Raw genomic sequence first — 23491 nt, forward strand, 5'->3', positions numbered from 1 at the left:
TGAACAGGTTCAGGTCCCTTAGACTCTCCTTGTAGGGCCTTCCCTGTTGAGGGAAGAAATTTTGATTTCTGTGCCAGAATGGAAGCCACTAGAATGGCTATCACGCTGTGATCCTCTGGTTGCATGCTGAACCCTGCGGAGGGGTAGAGTTTTCCTTCCTCTGAATTCCTCATCCTCTTGCTGCAGCTGCACCCTCGTACTTAGCTGTCAGTTTGGCAGTGGCAGTGAGAGGTTTAGCCACTGGCTGTGCAGCTTCAATGACAGGGTAAGTGCTGCAGGGGAATAGAGACTGTCCCTCCTACATGTGGTTGGGAGCATTCAGCCATAGGGGCTAGGGTCAGCAATTGCACGTAAACCAGTTTGTGATCAGAAACTGGTTTAAACCTGCAACAGAACAGAAGTTCATTGCACATAAACCAGTTTCAAAATGGTCAAAATGAAGATAAATGTGGTTGAATGTAGTATCAGACTTAATTGATTTGGCTCAAACCAGTTTATGAAACTTATGTCCCAGACTCCTTCCTGGCTTAAGTTAACTCACAGTCCCCCAGCATGCTTTTCAGCCTTTGACTGGGCTGTGCTGTTTGCTCCAGAGAGCAGGGCTGGCCCTACCCCTCTGCTCCCTAGCTGGAGCAGTGAGGGCTGGCTCACTGGCCTCACGAGCTGTCTCACTACCCATTTCTCTTTCCCCCTCCCCCTGGCAAACCACAGCTGAGGTATGGGACCAGGGAGGTGGGGTTAAACTCACCTTCCCCTGAGCGCAGAGCTGCCCTGCCCTGCTAAAACTTAATGCTGGCTACAACTCTGTGGACTACGAAGCCCAGAGGCACCTGGAAGCGGGAAGGGGAAGTGATGAGTAACTGTGAGAGTCCTGCTCTTTTGATTGTGGACTGCAAATCCCAGACACCTTGGGGGCAGTAGGAAGAGTGAACGAACACACAGCCCAGGCTGCATTTATAGCTTTTCAGTTTCTAGTTTTTCAGACAGAAAACTATTCTTTTTCAAGCTTTTATCAATTCAGTGCCACTATCTTTCCCCCCTGCACCCTCCGGCCCAGGCAGAGTACGTGCTGGGGCCTGGCCATGCCTCCTCTGCTCCAGCAGGGCTTTCTCTTTTCCCTCCCCTTTGGCAGTGGCTGGCAGACATGTTCTAGTACACCCTCCCCCTACCCCCCAGGCCTCCAGTCCCCAATTTGGGCTTCTGGCTTGAGCCACTACAGGCATGCGTCTGCATTTCCTGAATCAAAAATGAATGTGTGTTCATTTGCTTATCGGTTCAATCTTTGCAGCTTAGACCAACCTGCAAAGACTGAATTGGTTCAGCCTCAGGCTTTTTGACTGTCTGTACTTAGCCATGGAGACCATGCTGTGGCAAGGAAACCACTAGAAAAAGTCTTTTCCCCTTCATTTTGCCATCCCAAAACAAAGAGCATGTCTTTAAGGGCATGTGGTATGCAAGTAAATATAGCAGTTTTCACTTGGGGTCTTGTTCTTCTTTCTGAAAATATGCACAAGGACTTTTGTTCTTTCATTATAGTTGTGGTTTCCTTTTAGACTCTGGTACTTGCATTGTTCCTACAGCTTTGCTTGTGACCTGGGCTATTTAAATGCATATTCAGTGTGTTTGGAAGAGCTGAGTAGTATTGTCTCACTAAACTGGGTTGTGTTAACTCTGTACTTTTTAGATTACTAGCCAGTTTAGGCAGACAAGAAATTGCAGTGATTTTTCTCCCCCCTTCACCCCCCACGTTCCTTCATTCCAGTGAAACTTACCTTTTTGCTTGATTTGCTGTTGAAATGGTTCTTTTTATTGACAATGTGCTATATGCAACTTCTCAGGCTCCCAAAAGTAGTTAAAGTACTGAAACTTCGAATTCTAGCTAATTTTGTAACCAAATTTGGTAGTGAACAACAAAATGTATAAGCAAACAATTTTGGATAAAATATTTCAGAACAAAGCAAAGTTAGTTTTGTTCTAAACAACTCTACCTAATTTACCCCATCGTACTACACCTTTAACAACAAAAATTACTTTAAAAAAAATGCCCATTCAGAATAGGTTATACTTTGTTGTGGAATTTGTTATATGTAGTAATGATATGGTTCTCTGAAAATTGTATCCCCTCCAAAGTTGAATTTTATTTTCCCCCTACCTAACCTTTCAAGATGGGAATCTCTTTGGCTTGAAGGTGCAATGAAAAATTGGGAAGCTTTCATTTGTATCGTCTCAAGTAAGAGAGCTGTTTTAATATGAAGAGTTTCTTTGTTCTTTTTTAAATGTTTAATTGCATTCTCTCTATAGTACATATTCCAAGTTTTTATAATTAATTTTATTTACCTTCTGTGTTAATAGTAAATATTCACTTAAAGAAAATAATCATTATTCACTACTAATAATCATTTGATTAGTCTACCTGAAGTTTCTGAATTGATTACTTTTTAAATTTCTTTAAAAAAAATATTTAGTTAACTTTCTTGTATTGATGTCTAAAAATGGAAGTTATACTCTGGCTGAGCAGAGTTTTGTTACTGTAGGCAAATAGTATCAAACTCATCCTCTGGGTGAAAGCAAACTGCATTCTTCTTTGTTTTCCAGGCACTGTGTTGATTAAAAACAGTCTTTATAATGGCTTCAATCCAGCTTGTTTTTTCTAGTGGTGATGGTTTTGCAAAGAGCAGTAGTAGAGGTGGCCCGTGTAATATTACACTAACTAAGGATGTAGACGTTACGATTGCATTTAGGTACTTGGATAAAGAAGTAGGTAGCCTGGTACAAAAACCTGAATGGACTAAAATAAAATAGTAAATCCCATTAAGTATTGTTGTTTTTCGAAGGGGAGAATGGAACGGAGAGGTGAGTTATAGTAACTGAGTGTCAGTAGCCAGGGAGGGACTGCTGACTTGTTCTCCTTCCTTGTTGATCCTTTGTTTTTCAACTTATGTCTGACAGAAGCTTAAGTAGCAGAAACTGCTGTAAGCATTTTTTTTGTTTCATAATATATATGCTCTGATTTCTAAAAAACTCTTTTTTTTAGAAAAGAGTTTGGGTTTTATGTGAGAAAATACTGTACTTTTTAGAGTTTAATTTTAGCTCTTTGTTTGACAGCTTGAACATGCAGTTATTCAATTAGTGTATGCAGAAATGTGCAAATAAATTGTATCATCTGCATATCTAAAGTATGTTAAATCTGGCATCTGGTACAATCTTTTGAGTTTAACAGAAAACACCATAGTGAGATGAATAGGAGTAATTCATATTTCTGACTTGTCAGGCTTCCAGAAGACTAAAGACCAACTGTACGTTGGTTCCTATTTGGAAGGGTTTTTTTTCATAACTCAAAGGGCCAGAAATAAACTGTCCTGTTTCCCTCCTCCACCCCCCCCAATAAAAAAAGAAAAACAACAAACATCCTTTCATTTTGCAGAATGTAAGTTATTGTGTGAAATGGATAAATACTTTAAGCAAATGTAATTATAACCTACCTTCAGGCCACATGTTTGGCATCTGTGTTAAAATATTATATTCTTTCCATATATACTTTTAGACCACATGAAGATTTATTTAATTTGAATTCCTAACTTTCTCCTAAAAAACTTAAACTCGCTCTTCATTTTTTATTTTTTCCCCAATACTTAAAACTTGCCTTCTCATGATTTGGATGCTAAAAGATCTCCGTATCATGGTATCATACCATGTTTTCCCTTAAGTTGAATAGATTAACAGAAAGCTGTTTTCCAGTGTGAATATTTATAGAGTTTAACAGCTTCCTTTCTTCTAGCTTTGCTAACATCCACTGCCTAGGATTAAAATGTTGACACTTTCAATAACCCCAGTTTTATAAGTAGAGTGAAGTTAATAAAATAATCAGACCTCTCTAATTGATACAAAAATAAAAGGTTGCTTTATATTGTAGGTCCATACTGGGCGTAGACTTCCTGTAAATGCTTTCTGCTGACTCAGCTGCTACCTTCTTTGCCTGTGGTTATGCTATATTTTATTAGTGGTACTGTGTTTAGCAATCAGTTATTTTGTCTAAATACAAGCATATGTTTTCTTTAAAATGCTGTAATAGCCAAAATATTGAAAAGAATAGCATAGGAATTGAACCTCTTCAATTAAGTCCACAAGATGGCATCAAATTTCAATTCTATTTCTTGCTGTTCAAACTTTTTTTTTAAAGGTCACTTCAGTCACTTTGTGAATCTTTATGTAGAAAACATTTGAGTGCTGGATATGCAATTTGCTTTTTAGAGAGAAATTATTACAAAATAATAAAATAATTCCATGTCTTACATTTTCATAATGTGTAGTAATGATTATGCTGGAACAATACAGACTTTAATAATGAGTTGACTCAAAATATTTTTGACTGTGAATATTAATAAGTATTCAGATTTTAGAAATAATATTGAGTATAGTACAGTCTGACTAATGACAAAGAGGCTCAGAGAGATTTGTGAGAAATATGTAATAAAATTAAAGCCCTCAGGAGGCATATTTTTAATAGATATCTATGATTACAGCAGTGCAGGCTTCTGTAGAAGGAATCACCTCTGAAAAATGTATATTGGGCACTAATCTGAAAAGGTAATGAAGTCATACTGGGTACATCTACACATCAAGTTAATGTGACGCAATAAACTGTGGAGCAGTTTATGCTGGAGTTAACTGCTCCTAGGTGTAGTGTCTACATATGTGCCCAGGACAGAAGCAGTTTGCATTGGAGTGGAGCAGGCCCCTGGGCTGGCTGGGCTGACTAGACACAATTTATGCCTCCGGTCAGTGTCCACGTGTGTTTCAGCTCAGTAAAATACTCCGCTGTAAGATAGTACTGTACTGTACTGTACTTGGCAGTACTGTCCTACGGCAGAGTTAGTTTATTGCACCTTAATACCGGCACACGTATAGACTGTGACATTTTACGTCTAGATCTAATTAGTTACCTCCACAGTAAAGTGTGCATATAGATGCACTCACTGATATGCAGTGGTAAAACAGTATTTAGCTTTGGTGTCAGTTTTCCTGCTTTTGTTCCATGTTAATTTGTACTCCCAGATGATTAAGGCCCTGATGTTAAGTGTGAGAATTACAAGTTAACTAAAAGCAACTTTTTATAGGAGATTAGCAAAACTAAACTAGGTAACTTGTCTTTGATTAAAATACTGTGTAAGTAATCTTTTAAAGGAAGATTTGTATTTTTTTAAATTACATGGTTTTGTGACTAAATTAGTTTCAGTTTATAAATATTCATAATGAACTCCTGAACAGTCTAGAACAGTTTATGCATAAGAATTAGGTATGTCATCATTGAGCAAAAAGTTTTCAAACTGAACATTTAATGTGAGAGAATGCCCTTTTAATAGCTGAAGGATGTTCATGCCTGTTTTCCTGATGTTTTACTGTATCAATTAATTTTTCCTCAGTTAGCTGTTATTAGGAAAAAGTGCAATATTAAAGAACTTGCCTGTAGTGATATTTACTGTTTACTCTGAATTAATGTGAATGAATTTTAGTATCTGTGCTACTTGAGAAAAACACCGTGGGAACAAGCCCAGCACCACAGCTTGTTCCTGCAGCAGAGCCAAGCACCCACAGTACTGGACTTCTTTCAGCTGGATCCAGCACTGGGAGGGGAAGGTGGGTTTTATGGGCCCATTTGGGCCTGTGGGGCTGGGCCTGCACTATTCATTTGGCCCATGGACTGCTCCTGCACCGTGGGGCAGGTAAGTTTGAGACCTGTGGGTTAGACTATATATACATCTTACGTTGTACACATTTTAGTAAACACATACATATATACACACACCCCAAAATAATTTATACAGAAGAGGAAAGCTTACTTGTTGTATTTCATTATGTCAAGACCACAAAACTGAGATGCAGGTCCTTGTTATTGCCAATTTGTATACTACCCATCAGAAAACAGATGCCGTAAGGAAGCATGCTGTTCAAAACAATTCATCCAAAAGGTTGCACATTATGCAGACTGAACAATAAAAAAAATGAATTAGCTGTATCCTTTGGATGCATAGCATGTGGCTTTAACACTATATTAGTGATTTATCCTTGGTTTGACTTGAATGAGATTTTCAGGAACTGGCCTTGTAGTCTGTGGTTAGTTTGTTCTAGGATGTAAGGGCTGCGTACTGTGATTTGATCTTGGGTTTGGGGGTTGTGTGTCTTGTGCATCACCACTGACTTTTCCAACTGATTAAGGAATGATGGTGTTAAATGGTTCCCTCCTGTCTGACCTAGTTATTATATAGGTATTGCAGGCTTTGTGAAGATTTGCTCAAAGGTTTGCTGGCATGATGCCATAGAAAGGAACTCTGTGGTCAGTGATACTGAATTTCCTCTGTAACTTATGGTAATCCTAAAAGACTGATTTGTTGAATGCATAAGTAGCTATCCTTTTGCTTGTTTAAAAATATCTAAAGGCATTAAGAACAGGCTTATAAGTCTTTCTGTTATAAAGAATGAAGTCAAGGTTTGCAGCTTCAGTATGAGAGTGTCTTTTCAGGTTTTAGTCATTTTTCATTTAACTTTATAGGAATAGCTGTATGAATGAGGCACTTCTCTCAGAAGTGATCCCCAATTTCACTTCAACAATCACAATAAAAAAACATTTCAGATGCTGGGAATATCTCAGCCAGAGGAAGTTGGGCAAGTAAAGCTCATTGAAGTTCAATGGAAATTGGGTGTCTTCATCTTGTATGTTTCTGTTGTCATTAAATAGACCTTTTTCTTAAAATAGACTAAGCAGTGCATAGTGCCATAGCTGGCAATGTTGGCATTTGTAATGCTTCAAACTTAATTCCCAGTTGGGTTGAATGGGAGTGAGAGTAGTTTATAATTTAGTTAATTTGTGTTTGTAGTATTCAAGTTTTCAGCACATTCAAGAGACCAAGAATATGGTACCTGATGCCTTACCTACCCCTGTAGGAGAAAATATAATGCTTCCTATCAAAGCCACTGACATTAAGTTAAATGTGATACTCACATACAGGAATTTGGTTGAAGAGATTCAGACTCGATTTGTTTTGCATGTTTGTACTCTGTTAAACCCACTTTTTACTATTTTCTTCCCAACTGTCCAAGTGCGTCTATTGCCACTTCATTGCAGGAGAGTTTTCTAAGCATTACGTTCTTATGCATAAATAAAGGAATTTGTCAGGTCCACTTTCTCGTATTTTAAGAATATTGGAATTCATATTTCAGTGCATGATAAGAAGAAATGAGGCAGCAATTTCAAAAAGACCAATAAATTGACTATATTCTCTACAGTTTGAACCAGTACAGGTTTACATTCAAAACTTCTGCTGTAAAGTCTCAGGGTGACAAGCTCTTGGGATATGTGAAAGCTATTTACATGTGAATTACTGCAACTCTTTATTGTTCAGTATTTTGCTACGATCTCTTTTTTTTTTTTTCTTGTGCCTTCAGGACACTTGTAAAGTCAGATTCCCTCCCCTCCCCCCCCCCAAGTAAATGTAAAGATTAGAACAGTAATCTTGATGTTTTCTTCAAAATGCACAATTAAAAATTCTATGGCAACAGTCTTTTCACGCAGACATTGACACCTTTCTATAGGGATGGATGTGAGAAATCTTATTCCCACTTTCTCAGGGGAAAGAAAGGGTTGTTGAGTTTCAAATTACAGCTGCTTCTTAGTTGTGAGGTCTCTCTCAGATAGCCATCCTTTATTTCTGCCAGCTTGGCCTACTGTTTCCCTTTAGAGTGTAGTGCTTTGATTTTTATCAATTTCTTTCCAATTCAGTAGTTACTATGAAAGGACAATGGCAAAAATACCTTTTCTACAAAGATGCAGAATGTCTTGAAATAATGCTTCTCAGTCAACGTAGCAGTCTGCTTAGAAGATGGTATTTTAACCAACAGAAGTAGTTCTATAAAATTCAAGATTAACCCTTTTATTTGTAAGAGGAGGTTAAATCCTTGCATCCAAGTCAACAGTAGTGTGCTTGCTCAAAGTTGAAAAGCTGATGACCACATAAAGCAGTAATTGCTACCTCTACATATCTAATAAGGCATTTTCTATTGAAGTTCAACTTTTTTATTAAATGGTAAATCATAAGCTTTTGGCTTTGGACCAATGCCATGAATAGTTTATACTAGGGTTGCACCTATATATCAGTTGGCTGTTGGATCAACACTGATAAAAGGAGAAGTGACGTTATCGTCTATTGGCTTTTTAGTCACTGTGGCAGATAATTATGGCCGCATGCCTAGAGCACCCTAGCAAATGTAGTCTGGTCTTCATGCCCTACCACCAGCCCGAGCCCATGGCAGACTACAGTTCCCAGCAAGCAGTGGGAGGGAGCAGTCACAGGGCATCACGCTCAGCAGCAAAGGGACCATTACCAGCTCCTGCCACTTCCATGTGTTACTCAAATTGCCAATTGCGCCAATCACAAGTGAGACTTTATAAAGGGGGATAAGGCAAGGTGCTGCATTTATTGATTACATGAGTTAGGCATAGAGGTTTGGGCACACCATTCATACAAACACACACAAATCATTACACACAGGCATACACATACACAAAACAACCATTTCATCCACACATACACCAGATATAGTTACCAGCAATAGTTGCTCAATATCAGCCTAGGGTGGCCAACCCGGGCTTATTGAGTAGATGATGATTTGAAGATAGCAGATTTGAAGATAACAGCTGGGATGGGGTGAACAGATGCATATGTGCTCCGATGAAACAGCAGTAGAGAAAGAGACTCACCCAACTTGGCATTTTCAAAGTGTTCTTTTATAGGGTTTGGCATCCTTTGTTTCAGTGCTTTGGGGTTTTTCCATACCCAACTTCTGTTTTTGCGGTTGTTCTTTTGTCTTCAGCTTATCTTAGCCTTGGAGTGTTCTTGTTGCCCGTCTAGCAGAATTTCTTCTTCTGTTATCTCCTTTGTGCCCTTGAGCTTCAAAGGGATTCTTCAGCCATTTGTTAGTTAGTTACTGGCTGGTAACTTATATTTGGTGCCTTGTTGCTTACATAAACAGTTAAATCTTCTTCTCCCATCTCTATGCCATTCTCTCACCATTCACCCTTTTACACACACTCATACATAAAGGCTATGCAGAGTTCATTCACTTATGTCAAGCAAAAGGATACAAAATGGAGTTTTCAAGTTACTTACAGGACAAGACTAACATGGTTACATTTTACTATTATTACACTCTGTGTTAATGTCAGCTACATTAGTTCAGTTCATGCTACACATGGACACGCTACGTGTGCAGCTGGGGCATGACCACCGGGGTTGCCACAGAGATGCTGGGCTGCTTTCAGGCAGAGTAAGGTGCTGTGCCAAGGGACTTCCCTCTTCTCCGGGCACCAGGTGCCTATGCAGAATTGGCTTCTCCCTGGTGGCCAAGAAAATCTTTATTGGTGTACCTCTAGTTAATACTAGATTGCCAAAGTACTGCTCAAAATTGTATTTATGAAACACCCGTGCTAAACCTTGCAGCAGTTTAAAAAAAAAAAAGTAGCATGCATCAATTTTCGATGAACCAATTGTATAGGTGTACTATATGCTAATTGCTACAACAGTGTTTAATTTCAAGGTGGTTGTTTTCAAAATTGCTTCTCACCTCCACATGCTCAGGGAGAACAGGGTCTGACAGTAATTGAAGGGGGAAGGAGCTGCCAGGGGAAAAAGTTAGGGGGAAGCAGAGAGCAACCTGGAGTCCCCATCCCCCGCCTCATTTTATTTTCTCTGATGTAACGGTGGGAGGGAGACAAACTCAAGGTAGACTGCCAATAATTGGTTTCTATACCTGGAAAATTATGACAAATTTATAAATTTTACGTATATAGATTGTATTTATTTGGGGGTCATCTTATAATCGAGTAAATACAGTCTTATTTTCAAAATATTATGGCGTAAAGCAGTAAGTGAAAGAGTCTGAATGTTCAGACCATTGTTTCTTTGTGTTTTTAGCTTAGTTAGCATGTTGTGATGCCCAGACTTTCTTTGAGAATAAATATATCTGGATAAAGACAAGCTAATGATACTGTTTTCTTTCTCTTCTATAGGAGGGTGCTTCTGCCCGAAAGACTCAAACCCCAGCAGCACAGCCTGTGCCAAGACCAGGTAAGTTGTTTTTCTTCCTTCATATGCATTTTTCTTCTTGGGATGAAAGCTTTCTGTGCTAGACTGATGCTGCAGCTAAAAGCCTAACTGGGGGGGGGGGCTGCTGAAAATATCTCTAACGATTGTATGCTAATTAACTTCATATTATGCATAGATTAGGAATGGTACTGGTCCCGGGTCTGCAGTGTGCTGGGTTCACCCTGAACTAGTGCCATATTAGCATGTTAAATTGATGGACTAGTGACAATTTCACAGTCCAATTTGTGACCTACCTGTAAATGCCATAAACTGTTGAAATTCTTTTAAATCCACCTTTGCTACCCCATACAGCATGTAATCATTGTTTTAGCAGCTCAAAAAATATTGGAGCTCAAAACTCAAGGTATTTTTCCATTTCACATTTGATACGGATCAAGCAGACAATTTCTCATGAACCATGAAAGCAAAAAGACCTGAGATATACTTTAAGCAACTCCACAAATTTGAAATGATATATATAATTAATTTTTCGTTCTAGAATTTTTTGTTGTTATTGGCAGCTGAAGTTGTTGAAATCAAGCTGTCCTAAAATAAATGGTAAATAGAATTGAAATAAAAAAATATCCCTCAGCATGTGCTAAAATATGAATAGTATTCTTAGACCAGTAATTGGGCATGGGGTGGATGCTATTCTAGGCTGATGTTTTTGTCTGTTGCTAATTAATTTTCAGAAACAATTTTTGTTGCTTACAGCATCAAAAAATGTACTTGGGGCTATCCAAACATTAATAACCCTAGTATTATGGTTGGTTTTAGATGCCTTGCCTCATATCAGAGTGCTGTTGTGCTAAGCACTGTTCAAATATACAGTCTGAATCAGGCCTTGCCTTAAAGGACATTCAAAATGGTGGAGAATTAAAAAAGAAGTAGTGCCCACATTTTATAAGAGATATGAAGAAAGGCACAAAGGCCTCTGCAGAAGAAATTCAAGACTGAGGCAGAATTCTTCGAATTTGATGTCTCAAGTTCTGGTCCAGTCCCTTCATTATAAAATAGCTTCATGCTTAAAATCTCAGAGCAAGTCTCATGAAAGTCTTGGTGCCTGCCTTAAGGAGCTTATAACCTGATGTTTAAAGAAAGTTGGAAGACACCAGTAATGAATACGAGAGTTACAGAAATTTGCAGTAGTTTAGATGGATCATGCCCGCAGCTTGCCGTGTATATACATCTGCATTTTCACAGTATCATAGTACTTAGGGGCGGAAGGGACCTAAACAGATCATCAGGTCCAATCCCCCGCCCCGGAAAGGAACGGGTGCTGGGATCATAACACCCCAGCCAAATATCTCTCCAGTTTCCTCTTGAAGACCCCCAAGGTAGGAGAGAGCCACACCTTACTTGGGAGCCCATTCCAGAGCCTGGCAGCCCTAACTGTAAAGTAATGCCCTCCTTTGAATATTTTGACTGTGTTGATTGATTATTCACATGCTAAGACATCAGTTTGTTTTGCAAAAATTAATTAGTATTGGAGTAAGAGTGGAGAAAGTGAGTGAGAGAGGATGGAACTAGGAAAAAACTAGGGAGACTGGAGAACTTTTTTGGAGAAGGAAGATACAATGGAAATGTTTTTGGCTTAGAATGAAGACCAGTTATTAGCTTAGAATAAAGACCAGCGTGTGGGGAAGACGGGAGGAAAAACAATACTAGGTCAAGTAACTTTACCCCACAAATCTTAATGAAATAGTCTTATGACAAAGGTTCCTGCATATTAGAATAGGCCATTAATAATCCCAAACCAAACTGCATAATCTTTTCCATAATATTCCAGTTTTCTTCACTTTGCTGAAATCATGGCTGCTTAGTTTTAATCTTATAACCAAATTATGTGACCTCCCAGAATGAGTTTACATACCTCAGTTGTTACTCATTTTGTTCATCCATCTTATGTTTAGGGTGAGTTAGGCTTTTACAACTGGCAAATCTTAATGGTTAGAAAAATGTTTGTAAAATGAGGTCAATTGCAGATACTGTGAAGAAGTCTGCAAAAGACTATGTTGTTTTGAGAAGTGTTAAATAGGAAATTTTTGTATCACTTTTTAAAATAAATTTATGATACCGTTTAAGTTTTCATGCTTGGTAAACAGAGTTGTTGTTAAAGCAGAATATAAAACTACTGCTCTGTGTGGCCCTGGGTAGAGTGCCAGATAATGTGGGTACCCAAATTGTTTGTTTCTTGGTATCCCTGAGCATGAGTAGTGCTAAAAGATTTGCTCCTGTAATATGAGTTTTCCCTTAAGTCTATATTGAATATTTTAAACATATTTAGATGGTGGTGTTGGGAAAGTCTTCTGTTTTGTTATCTTGTTAGTTGCTTCTGGGCTAGAAAGGTCACACTTTGTCATATATGTCTTACTAGGGCTGTTGAGATTAAAAAATGTGCTTGGAATTGACAGACAGGGATATGAAAAGGGTGAAAATGGCAAGAGCAGAAATCCAACTGGAAAAAGTACAGTCTTGAACAGGGCCATACAGTTAGATATGATTGTGTACATGTCAACTGATGGACCAGTATTTTTGTACATTAGAAAGGTTGGTGTTGCCTCTTAGGTAGCCTTGCAAGATGAAAACAGAATTAAAAAGAGTTATCAAGGGTCTCTTAAAATGCTGGACTGTAGAGCAAGACAGTATTTTTCAGGCTGGTATCACTAGTTCTTTCCATGCATTTGACAGTGTCTGGTAAAATAATTAATTTAAAGATACAATTACTGTCTTTTGTCACTAATAAAATGTTTGGTGAGTATCTATACCACTGTAGCCAGTTGCTGAAAAATGTGGTCATAAATATGAACAATTGTGTTATGAAATTGGAAGTTAGTTAAGAAAATCTGTCGTGCGTAGTCATGTAACAATATCAGATGCATTGCTCTTTCTTTCCCTCATTCTGTCACTAATTTCCTGAATTGGGTAAAACCCATGTGATGAAATTTGTCCATACGAACAAGTGCCTTAAATCTGGAAAGCAGAAAAATGCTCTATGTGAATGTCCTAATCCATGGCTGTCCAATTGATGACCAAGGGGCTATATACGACCCTCAAGGGGTTAACCAGTGGCTCTAGGAGGTATAGTGGACTCTTCCCCTCTTGCTGTCCTGTTCCTGACACTAGAGTCTGAGCAGCCTCTCCCTCCAGCTTTTTCTGCCTGCTCCCGCTCCTGGAGGTGAGGCAGAGGAAGAAAGCCTGCAGGCAGGGCAGGAGGAGTGGGGAGGTTTGGGGGGGGTCAAGGGCAGGACCCAGGTACCCACATGGTAAAGCATGTAGCCTGCAACCCATGGGGCATGTAGCTGGGAGGCCTGCAGCCCCCAGCCATTCAGAAATTGGACAGCCCTGTCCTAATCAATAGCAGGCCAACTTCTACCGCAGTCATGCCTAGGCGTAGCTAGGAACAAATGTAACTTTCAGGGCTAAGGACAGACGCTCAAAAAGCCTAAGCCTGAATTGATTCAGTCTTTGCAGGTTAGTCTAACCAGCATAGATTGAACTGGCAAGCAAGTGAATAGACATTTATTTTTGATTCCAGAAATGGAGCCACATGCCTGTAGTGGCTCAGGCCACAATCCAGGGAGTGCTAGAGCAAGCCCTTCCTTCCCTTCTGGAGTGGCTGGAAGGCTGGAGGGAAGCTGTGCTGGGAGGTGTATGATTGGGGAGGAGTGTAAACTTCCTCCCTGGCCCGCAGAGATCCTAGCCAGGGTGTGCCTGCAGGGGAAGTGGGGAAGCAGCACTTGCCATGCTTTTTTAGGTGTGCGAGTGGAGGGAACATAAATTCATAGATGTTAGGGTTGGAAGGGACCTCAGTAGATCATCGAGTCTGACCCTCTGCATAGGCTAGGCAGGAAAGAGTGCTGGGTTCAGATGACCTCAGCCAGATGCCTATCAAACCTCCTCTTGAAGACCCCCAGGGTAGGGATGAGCACCACCTCCCTTGGGAGCCCATTCCAGATTCTGGCCACTCTAACATGGCTAGACCCCGGCCCCCAGGTGGCACTGGAAGGTCAAGCTGCAAGAGCGGGGGCATGGCCAGACCCTGACCCCGGGCCTGAGGCGAAAAAGGGGAGGGAGGGAGGGAGGGAGGGAATCACAGAAAGGGGCACTGGCAGGGACCTCTAGAGGTCCTCTAGTGTCTACTCCAGCCCCTGCTTGAGCTCTGGCCAGACCCTCTGGTACAACCACTAGAAGCTAAAAAGCAAAGGATTTGCCTGCCGGGGGGCTCTGTACTGCTGGGGAAAAAGCCAACAGGTACAGAGACCCCCTGGCAGACGTTCGCAGTTGTGGGTGCTGTGAGCAAACTTGGTACGAGAGGGTCTGGCCAGGGCTCAGGCAGAGGCTGGACTAGACACTAGAGAAGGGGTCAAAAACATTTTTGGACAGAGTGCCAAAACACGCAACCTTGGCTTGTAAGATGTTGGTATTCCAAGGTCGGACACTGCGGGGTGTTGTGAGGGGCCTGATCCTTGTTGTGGCAGCACAGCTTCAGCCCCTACCCCACCATCTGCCCCGAGCTGTGTGCGCCAAGCAAAATGCCTTCGCATGCCACACTCAGGCACCCATGCCGGGCGGGTTGCTTACTCCTGCACTAGAGGACATCTGGAGGTACCTGCCAGCTCCACTTCTCTGCGATTCCCTCCTTCCTCCCCCACTTTGCCTCAGGCCTGGGGCTGGGGTCTGGCCATGCCCCAACTCACTGTTCAAGCAGCAAGCGGGGTGGAAAGCCAAGCAGACCCTGGCTGGAGTCCTGCACTAGTGGGAGACAGGAGGAAGTGGGGATTAAACCCCACTTTCCCCTCAAAATACTGGCATCTGGCCATGCCCCCTGCTTCCCCCTTCTCCTGCTGCTGGAGCAGCAAGGGGGCACTCCGGAGCAGGGTTTCCCACCCCTACCCTCACCCCTTTCTCAGCCAGCTGGAGCAATTACAGTGCTCAAGCTAGGGAGGAGAGGGGTGGGGCCAACCCTGCTCCACTGGAGCAGATGGCACAGCACAGCCCAGGGCTACAAAGCATCCTGGGATAATGGGGGACTGTGAGTTAGCTTAAACCAGGAAGGAGTCTGGGACAGAAGTTCTGTAAACCCTGACCTGAATCTGTTAAGTCTGATACTACATTCAGCCAAGTTTATCTTAAACGAGTTTCAGCCATTTTGAAGTGGTTGAAAAGGGAAAGGAGTGGTGCTGATTGGGAGCATGAGTCATTCTATGTCATAACTGCACCTGTTGTAGAAGTTACATTTCTGTAAACTTAACTTTCAATAAAACAGTCCTTGGTGCACTCGTTAAACCTGCTGCATTTTAATATTGATGTAGTTCTTATATTTTTCTATAGCCATAGCCCACTTACTTTGTAGATTTGGATAAGATAATTGCCTAGGGTGAAGTCAGTCATCTGGAAAGCCTGAAACCAAAGCTGTTTATTGCAAAAGGAAATCCCCATGCCCCATTTCAGAGGAAAAAGTAGAAATCCTTCCAGTGGATGGGGCTACAATTTGTTATATAACTTTCTTGATTCTACATAGCTGGCTTTTTATTCTCAGTACTATTATGCCACAGTGTTGTTACTGTAGCCGGCATTTCGGGACCTTACACAATCCAAAGTTTGCTGGGGATACCAAACAGACTTGAGGGAGGTCTGACATTCAGATCTGATAATTGTGAGCTCTCCACACATTAAAGGTCAGTAGAATCCCCGTGCTGCTATCTATAACCCTGGCTGTTAATGAAAAGGATTAGGGTCTCCAAGGAGTGCTCCTTTATGAAGAAATCCTCAGCTTTCTCATACTAACGTCTGAAAAATATTTGCAGCTTTATGCCATGGAAATCCCTAGTACTGTGCATTGTTACACATAATTGATCCATTGACTGTAATATGACTGCTCGTGTGATTAGCTGCTCACTGCAATGAAAAAGGAAGTTGCAGGCTTATCTTATGACAGCATCTATGTCTATCTATCAGTGATTCTGTGCCATCTTCTGTTTTACAGTTTCCCAAGCGAGACCACCTCCAAATCAGAAAAAAGGTAAGTTAACGTTAGCATATAAGTGCCTTTTTGTAAAGGTAAACATCATGTAACGTACATTTTTGATAGTAAAGAACAAAGATGAGAGAATTTACTGTTAGATTTTGATATTCTTCCACAATTTTGAGCTCTTAGACAAGTGACTATTTTTAATTGCAGTTTGTTTCAAAAAATGGCAAATATAATTTTATTATCTCTACAGGATCTCGAACTCCCATAATCATTATTCCAGCAGCTACCACCTCTTTAATAACTATGCTTAATGCAAAAGATCTCCTGCAGGATTTAAAGTAAGTAGCTGACTAAAATATGCTTCATAAAAGATTGTCTTCAGATGTAAAGCCAGAGTAGTAATTATTCAAGAAGCAGTACCTATTGTTTCATGACAATTGAATTTTAATCTTGCAAACCAAATTCTGTAGGCCTCCTGCATGGTAGGCAAACGTATTATTAGTATGAATGTTGTTTCCCTAGGGTTGTGACCTCTGAACCAATAATTGTCTTGGTTAGAAAGAAGTGCTGTACTAAAGAAGGTTGTGGCTTTTCTTAATGTAAGTTCTGCATGCGTGAACAGTCTTTCTCTGCCTACACTGTAGCATCATTTTGAAAGAGATGAAGTATAGTCCCATTGCTACCAAAATGGAGCCTTCCTTTACTTCGCTTCTGTTTCCAATAGTACGTTTGCTTATTAACCGAATCATTGGTAAGCAGGAAATTAGCTGCAATTCTGCTACGAATATTGAATATTTAAAACATGTTAATAAAACCAATGAAGCAACAATTTTAAATATTTTTTAGGAAAATAATCACTCTATAGAAATACTGTTGAATTGTTCAGTCCTCTTACTCCTGTCTGCTATAAACCACTGTGATACAGGGTAAGGATTGTTGCTGCTTAAAGAAGCATTCCCAGTTGGCGGCATAAAATTAAATGCATTATCACCCAATAAAAAACTAAGGAAACAGTTGACATTTGGGTTGTAGCGCACAGTTTCATGCTATGTTTATTCACATACCACACACCTTTCCCTCAAAAAAAAATAAAAAAAATTAACCATCCAAAATTTGGGGTGTGCATTTTAGGCAAGAAAAGTAATTTCTGTAGCTGAATGGTGGCAGGGGGCTGCTGATTTGACAGCAGGCGGCTGTGCTCAGCACCAGCTCACCCAGGGCTGAATCCCCTGGTCACATGGAATAATGGTGGAGTCCCACTGTACGTGTCACTCCCTCTCCCCCCTCTACAGGCTTAACCTTCTCAAAGCCACTGCTGAATTGGCAGTGGCTGTTGGCTAAACAGCACCAGAAAGAAGGGTTGGAGCATTGGCACTGACAATACTCCATGTGGCCAGAGGTTCAGCCCCAGGTGAGCCAATTCTCTGGTAGGTAAGACTGGAAAAATCTCCCCCGATCCAAAATAAGGTGTATGTCCTACCTGGGGGTACGTTTTATGCAACCCTAGTAGGTACTTCCCTCACTATGAAAAAGTATCAGTTTTCACTTAGAAAGTACTCCTTTAAATACTCTTGGTAGAGACTGCTCAAAAAAATAAAAAAGGACAGTTCTCTGATACTGGTAGCTTGTGGACCACACACCCCATGAAGAGTTAATTTGCGGGCCCTGGGCTCCTACCTGGCTGTTGCTCCCCCCCCACCTCCTCCATTCTTTTGCTATAGCAGCAGCTGGAAGCTCTGGGGGCATTTTTACACGCATTTCCAATCCATTACCAGACGCTTTTAATTAGAGAGACGAGGCAATTAAAAACGCCTGTGTGTCATGTGCATTAGTGGGGCAGCATGTCTCCACACTGAGAAAATGGTAGCGGGGTGCTTTGAACTAAAGCACATTGAATGTGTTTTTATTTCAAAGCGCACTGCTGCCATTTTCTCAGTGTGGAGACATGCTGCGCTGCTGATGTACGTGACATGCGAGGCTGCCAGAGCACGTCAATTTATGTGCTCCAGTAGATTCAATTAATCGAGTCTGCTCCAACACGCTGAATTTCCAGTGCATTGAAGCAGGCTTTCTGCATGTGTGCAAGTGCCCTGGGCTTCCTCTCCCTCTCCTGGACTACCACTTCCTGCCCCTAGAGCCCACGTGGCACAGCAGGAAGATACCCACACAGTACGCAACCCAAAATGCCCATGACTTATGCTTGTGCATCCCATGTAGTGTTTAGCTGCTGCCTACAGGGTGTGCAGCCCATGGCTGCTTAAATGTTGGATAGCCCTACTCTAATAGACCTTCACAGAATGTATTTCACCCACTGTAAATTGAGTTTTCATTATGGCGATAAATGCATCTTGTACTTGAGTTGTCCTAGGACACTTTGTAACTGCATGGTGGTCTTTTGAAATAATCTCAGCTCATTGAAGATAAAACCATGCTGAAATATTTGGTATCAGAGGTGCAGTAGGTGAACAATGGACTTTTAGTACCTCTTTCAAGCAGCTAACTAAAAAAAAAAAAAAAGACCATTTTAAATTGAGATCTAGTATATAAAAACATTACTGTACTGGTGTAAATACACTAAGAAACATCTTTTTTCTTTTATAGAAGCAGTTTGTCACTAGAGCCCCTGCTCTGGATCTAGTTTTATTAGTATATAAGAAATGTTATAGTGTATTCCTTTCCCCATACAGAATTAGTTCCACTGATGTAAATAAAGCTTCATCCCTGCTGAGAGTTTTACTTTTAAGTTGACTAGTACAGTTAAAATACTTTTTTTGGTATGTGTCCAAACCCTAAGAGAAAGCTGACCATTCCCTCGAAGAGAAAAGTAAAAGTGAAGATTAGAAAAGCCTAGGGAGGAGGCAGGTTTCAGCATGTATGGAAAAGGGACAGAAGAATATTTGAAAGAGGGAATTTCAATAAACTGGGAGTAGCAAGGGAGAATTCAGGAAAGCAAACGAATCACTTAACCATTCAGTTAAATTGCTACTTGGTCAGCACTTCCAGGTTGAAGGTAATTACCTTTCTCCTGGCAGCAAAGGGTGTAAATATATTTAAAGAAAAAATAAATGTTAAATAATTGAGGTTTATATGGTATCACTGTAGTACATAAGTTTTGTTGACTAACAAAAGACCAAACTCATTTGCCTTGATTACTGAGTACATTTCAGATGTACTCCACATGAAAGTTGGTAATGTGCAACTCAGGTTTAAATTAGACAGCCCAAAATGTACTCTTCAAAATTCCTGTTTTCATATGTAATAAATATGCATGCACCTTAACAGTTTGAAAAAAAAAAAAAAGATAATTTACTTCAGACTGAGTGTAAAGAGCCATAAAATTTGCAGTACTGTATTGGGTTGAGTGAAACATCTGCAAGTTTCATATTGTTCTATAGTGGAAAGCTATACATAACACGGATCTCATTCCTTTCCATAATGAGTTTTGTTTATAAATGTCAGAGGAAGTTGCATGCATATTGTTTGTACATATTTTCCAGACATCACTGGAGAGTGCTTTTTCTTTCCCCTTGCAGCTTCCTCTCTGTTTCTTTAGACAGCACACCTCCAAGACTCAAGGTGTTAATAGAAAAACAAAACTCAGGTTCTATGAATACCTTTAATTCCATCCTGTCAGACTTTGAGAAATAGCATTTTAAAAGAGCAAGGTTGGCTAAAGTTGGAGCACTTAAAGCTGCTTTTATTTAATCTGAGAGTATAATTTTCATTCATGTAACTATTTCCCTTGTCTCTTTCTAATCTTAGTGTGCTTTTAATGTTTTCTGTTAAATTGTTTTAAAAATCTAGGGCAGTGAAACCGTTTTGGATGCATTTGTTTTAAGTATTAATGATCATATGTTGCTTAGAAACTGAAAAGCATTGTGTGTGCGCCAAGATGTTTGTTTATTTTTTAATTTACTACCCATAAGTACTGTCCACTGTAGCTCTTCAACCCAGACTTCCTGGAGAACTTTTAAAGTTAACAGATGTTTACAGGTTATACTTTGCCTGTCAAATGAATTTACAAGTGTATTAGTGAGTAGCAAATTAAAGCAGATTTTGTAACAATGACACACTTAAACTATAGAAAAAAATTCATTTGAATCATATAGTTTAACATCCTAGTCTGAAATACACTCTTTGCTACAAGTGTAGCACATAACAAGGAAAGAGAGAGGAGGGAATAACACACCTGCAAGATTAGGACGCTTGACTATGGTTTAAATGGAAAATGAAGAAGTAGACTGAGGTGGAAAGCTTAGAAATGTCTAACATGCAGATTTCCGTAGATTCATAATTGGCCTCATTCAATCACAGAATTCCAGAGACTGTGAAACACCTTAATCTGCAAATATTAGTAGTGCAATAAAGAAATGGTGTGGAAAGTCCTGATGTAAGCAAGAACTCTGATTTTTATTTCTAATTACACTTCTATCTTCACTTATTCATGCAAATGGCCAGAAGACATTGAAGCTTATTAGATTCTTACAGATTAGCTATTAACTGAACATATTTGATAATGCATTGCAAAATCTAATTTTTCACTTTGTCAAGCATAGTTTAATTTTCATACTTCATAGCCTAGTAAATGTACTATAGTGCATTTTATATGAATAAGTCTTAGAAATGAGATCCAGCTGTAGGGGTCCTCTGCTGAGTATTTGCAAAATGAGGAGATACTGCCTCATTTTTGGAAGGATAAATCTTATGCCCATTAATGAGATAAGAATCTTGAAGTGGTATTGATTTCAGTCATTTATGTGGTAGGATCTGTATGCAACTTGCTGCTTATTTAGTTGACTGCTTGTGTCAAGTTTTGGAATGATGGATTCTGAATAGCTATGGAAAAAATGATTTTTTTTTTTGCCCCCCCTTGAAACAACTTAGAAGTTGTTAAACAGTTACACTTCTTTTACCTTGGATGACCAATCATAAGTGTCAAGTGCAGGCTATTGCAAATTGAGGGTGATTAACTAATTGTAGGTTTGTTAAAAGTCCCTAGAAGAAGCACAGGGCATTTTGCAGTGCCCAAATTTGTTTTAGAAGTACAAAAAAATATTTGGTCAGAGCTTTCAAATTTGGTTCATAGCCAAGTTTTTTATTCTTGGAATACGTTTGGGTTTCCTTTGTACTTGAATCATCTTACGTTAAAACATGCAATATAGAAAAAATTTAAGATTGATCTTAAGTAGGTACAATATAGATTAGTTTTGCATGTATGATCAGCATACTGCTTTATTCATTCACCCAAATTTTCTGGGTTTTGGGGGTTTTTAATACTTTCCAAAAAAAAGGTTATCCCAGATCTTTAGCATTCTGTTTGCAGGTAAAGCATCTACAGTTTTACTCTTCGTAAACTGTAGAAAGTCACAGAATTGGTTAGTGTCATGGACGACTTTAATGAATGGTTTGATACTTTTACCATTCTAGTTTTTACATATGTAAAGTGTCCCAAAAGTGATAAATCATTCCGTCATTGACTGTATAGAACACAATCCAGATCTCTCAGAAGCTATGAACTTTAATTTCCCCGTCTCTTGCCTTTAATTTAATTTCATCATCTCTTGCCTTTTCCTGATCTTACTCTATTTCAATTCTTTACTGCATTTATCAGTGTACCAAATTTTGCCGTAATCATATTGAAGTACTTATTTCATAATAAAGTAGCAAATATGGAACCAGTTGTCAAAACTTGAAGTATATCAGGCCATCCATTATGTCATAGATTTCATAGACATTAGGGCTGGAAGGGACCTCATGAGATCATTGAGTCCAGCCCCCTGCCCAAAGGGCAGGAAGTCAGCTGGGGTCAAATGATTCCAGCAAGATAATCATCCAAACCCTTCTTGAACATGTCCAGGTAGGTGCTTGCACCACTTCTGGGGATAGTCTATTCCAGACTCTGGAGACTCAGACAGTAAAGAAGTTTTTCCTTATGTCCAGTCTAAAACACTCTTCCAGCAGTTTGTGACCACTGGACCTTGTCTTCCCTTGGGGTGCCCTGGTGAACAGACATTCCCCCAGATCCTGATGCACACCCCTCATATACTTATAGGCTGCCACCAAGCCCCCCCTGAGCCTACGCTTTTCCAAGCTGAAGAGTCCCATGCCTCAGCCGTTCCTCATAAGGCCTGCTCTCCCAACCTCTGATCATGCGTGTGGCTCTCCCTCTAGACTATTTCAAGCTTTTCCACACCCTTTTTAAAGTGTGGAGCCCAGAACTGGATGCAGTACTCCAGCTGCAGCCTCACTAAGGCTGAATAAAACGGGAGGATGATATCTTGGGTGTTGCTTGAGATGCATCGGTAGATGTAAGCCAGGGTTTTATTTGCTTTGCCAGCTGTGGCATCGCATTAGTGGCTCATATTCATCTTGTGGTCAGTCATGACCCCCCAAGTCTCTTTCAGTGATAGTGCTAGTGAGTGTAGCACTGCCAACCTTATAGGTATGATGTGGGTTCTTTCTCCCATGGTGGAGCACCTTGCCTTTCTCTACGTTAAAAGTCATCAGGTTTTGATCTGCCCACTTTGCGAGCCTGTCCAAGTCGGCCTGAATCCCCAGCCTATCCTCAGTTGTGACTGTGCTTCCCCATAATTTGGTGTCATTTGCAAACTTAGCTAGTCTGCTTCTGACACCTGAGTCCAGGTTGTTTATGAATATATTAAAGAGTACTAGTCCAAATGCTGAACCCTGAGGGATGCCACTGGTCACCATGCACCATGTTGACTTGGTTCCATCAACTATCACTCTTTGGGACCGACCACAGAGCCTATTCTCCAGCCATCAGGCCAGAAGGTTGTTGAGGCCGCAGGTCCCCAGTTGTCATGAGGACATCATGGGAGACCAAGTCGAAGGCTTTTTTGAAATCCAAGTAAATGATGTCATCCTCTTCTCCCCATCCGGGTGAAGTGTCACCTGGTCATAGAAGGAGATGAGGTTGGTCAGGTATGACCTACCTGTAAGCTGTGTTGGTTGTCTCAGAATGAGGCTGCCTGTTGGCCTATTGTGAGTCTAAAATACTGTAATTGCAATTTAGAATTCTTTTGTTTTCATGCAAAAGACCCATCTTGTACACTGAAATGCCCAGTTTGCAGCAAGCTTCAAAATAAGAGTGTAGCTGCAAGAACATTTTTCTGCCATACCCTGTGTACCTTGTATTTTGGAAATCATGTCCATTTGGAATGAATGTCTAGTCCTTACATGGTACGTAAGGGTGGGAACAGTTCCCCATATTCCCTTATGTATTCTCAATCTCCCTTTACCTTCCTCGAATAATGTTGGGAAGAGAGAGAACCATGATAATTCTTTGTTTTTCCAGCCTCATTACCTCCTATGCATGAGCTCTAGGAGGCGTTAAATCAGCCTAAAACAGTGCAGT

At 40.3% G+C, this 23491-nt stretch overlaps 1 protein-coding gene across 1 annotated transcript in view; it reads left to right on the forward strand.

The window, feature by feature from the left end:
- CDC73 (cell division cycle 73) overlaps positions 1–23491 on the forward strand; it is a 164098-nt gene that overhangs the window by 121194 nt on the left and 19413 nt on the right. The window contains exons 11-13 of the mRNA XM_006260658.4: positions 10064–10121; positions 16129–16164; positions 16367–16454. Of these exons, the coding sequence (XP_006260720.1) occupies positions 10064–10121; positions 16129–16164; positions 16367–16454 (182 nt within the window). The remainder of the gene's footprint in view (positions 1–10063; positions 10122–16128; positions 16165–16366; positions 16455–23491) is intronic.

Source organism: Alligator mississippiensis, chromosome 5 (genome assembly GCF_030867095.1).
Source record: "Alligator mississippiensis isolate rAllMis1 chromosome 5, rAllMis1, whole genome shotgun sequence".
In the NCBI taxonomy this organism is placed as follows: Eukaryota; Metazoa; Chordata; order Crocodylia; family Alligatoridae; genus Alligator; species Alligator mississippiensis.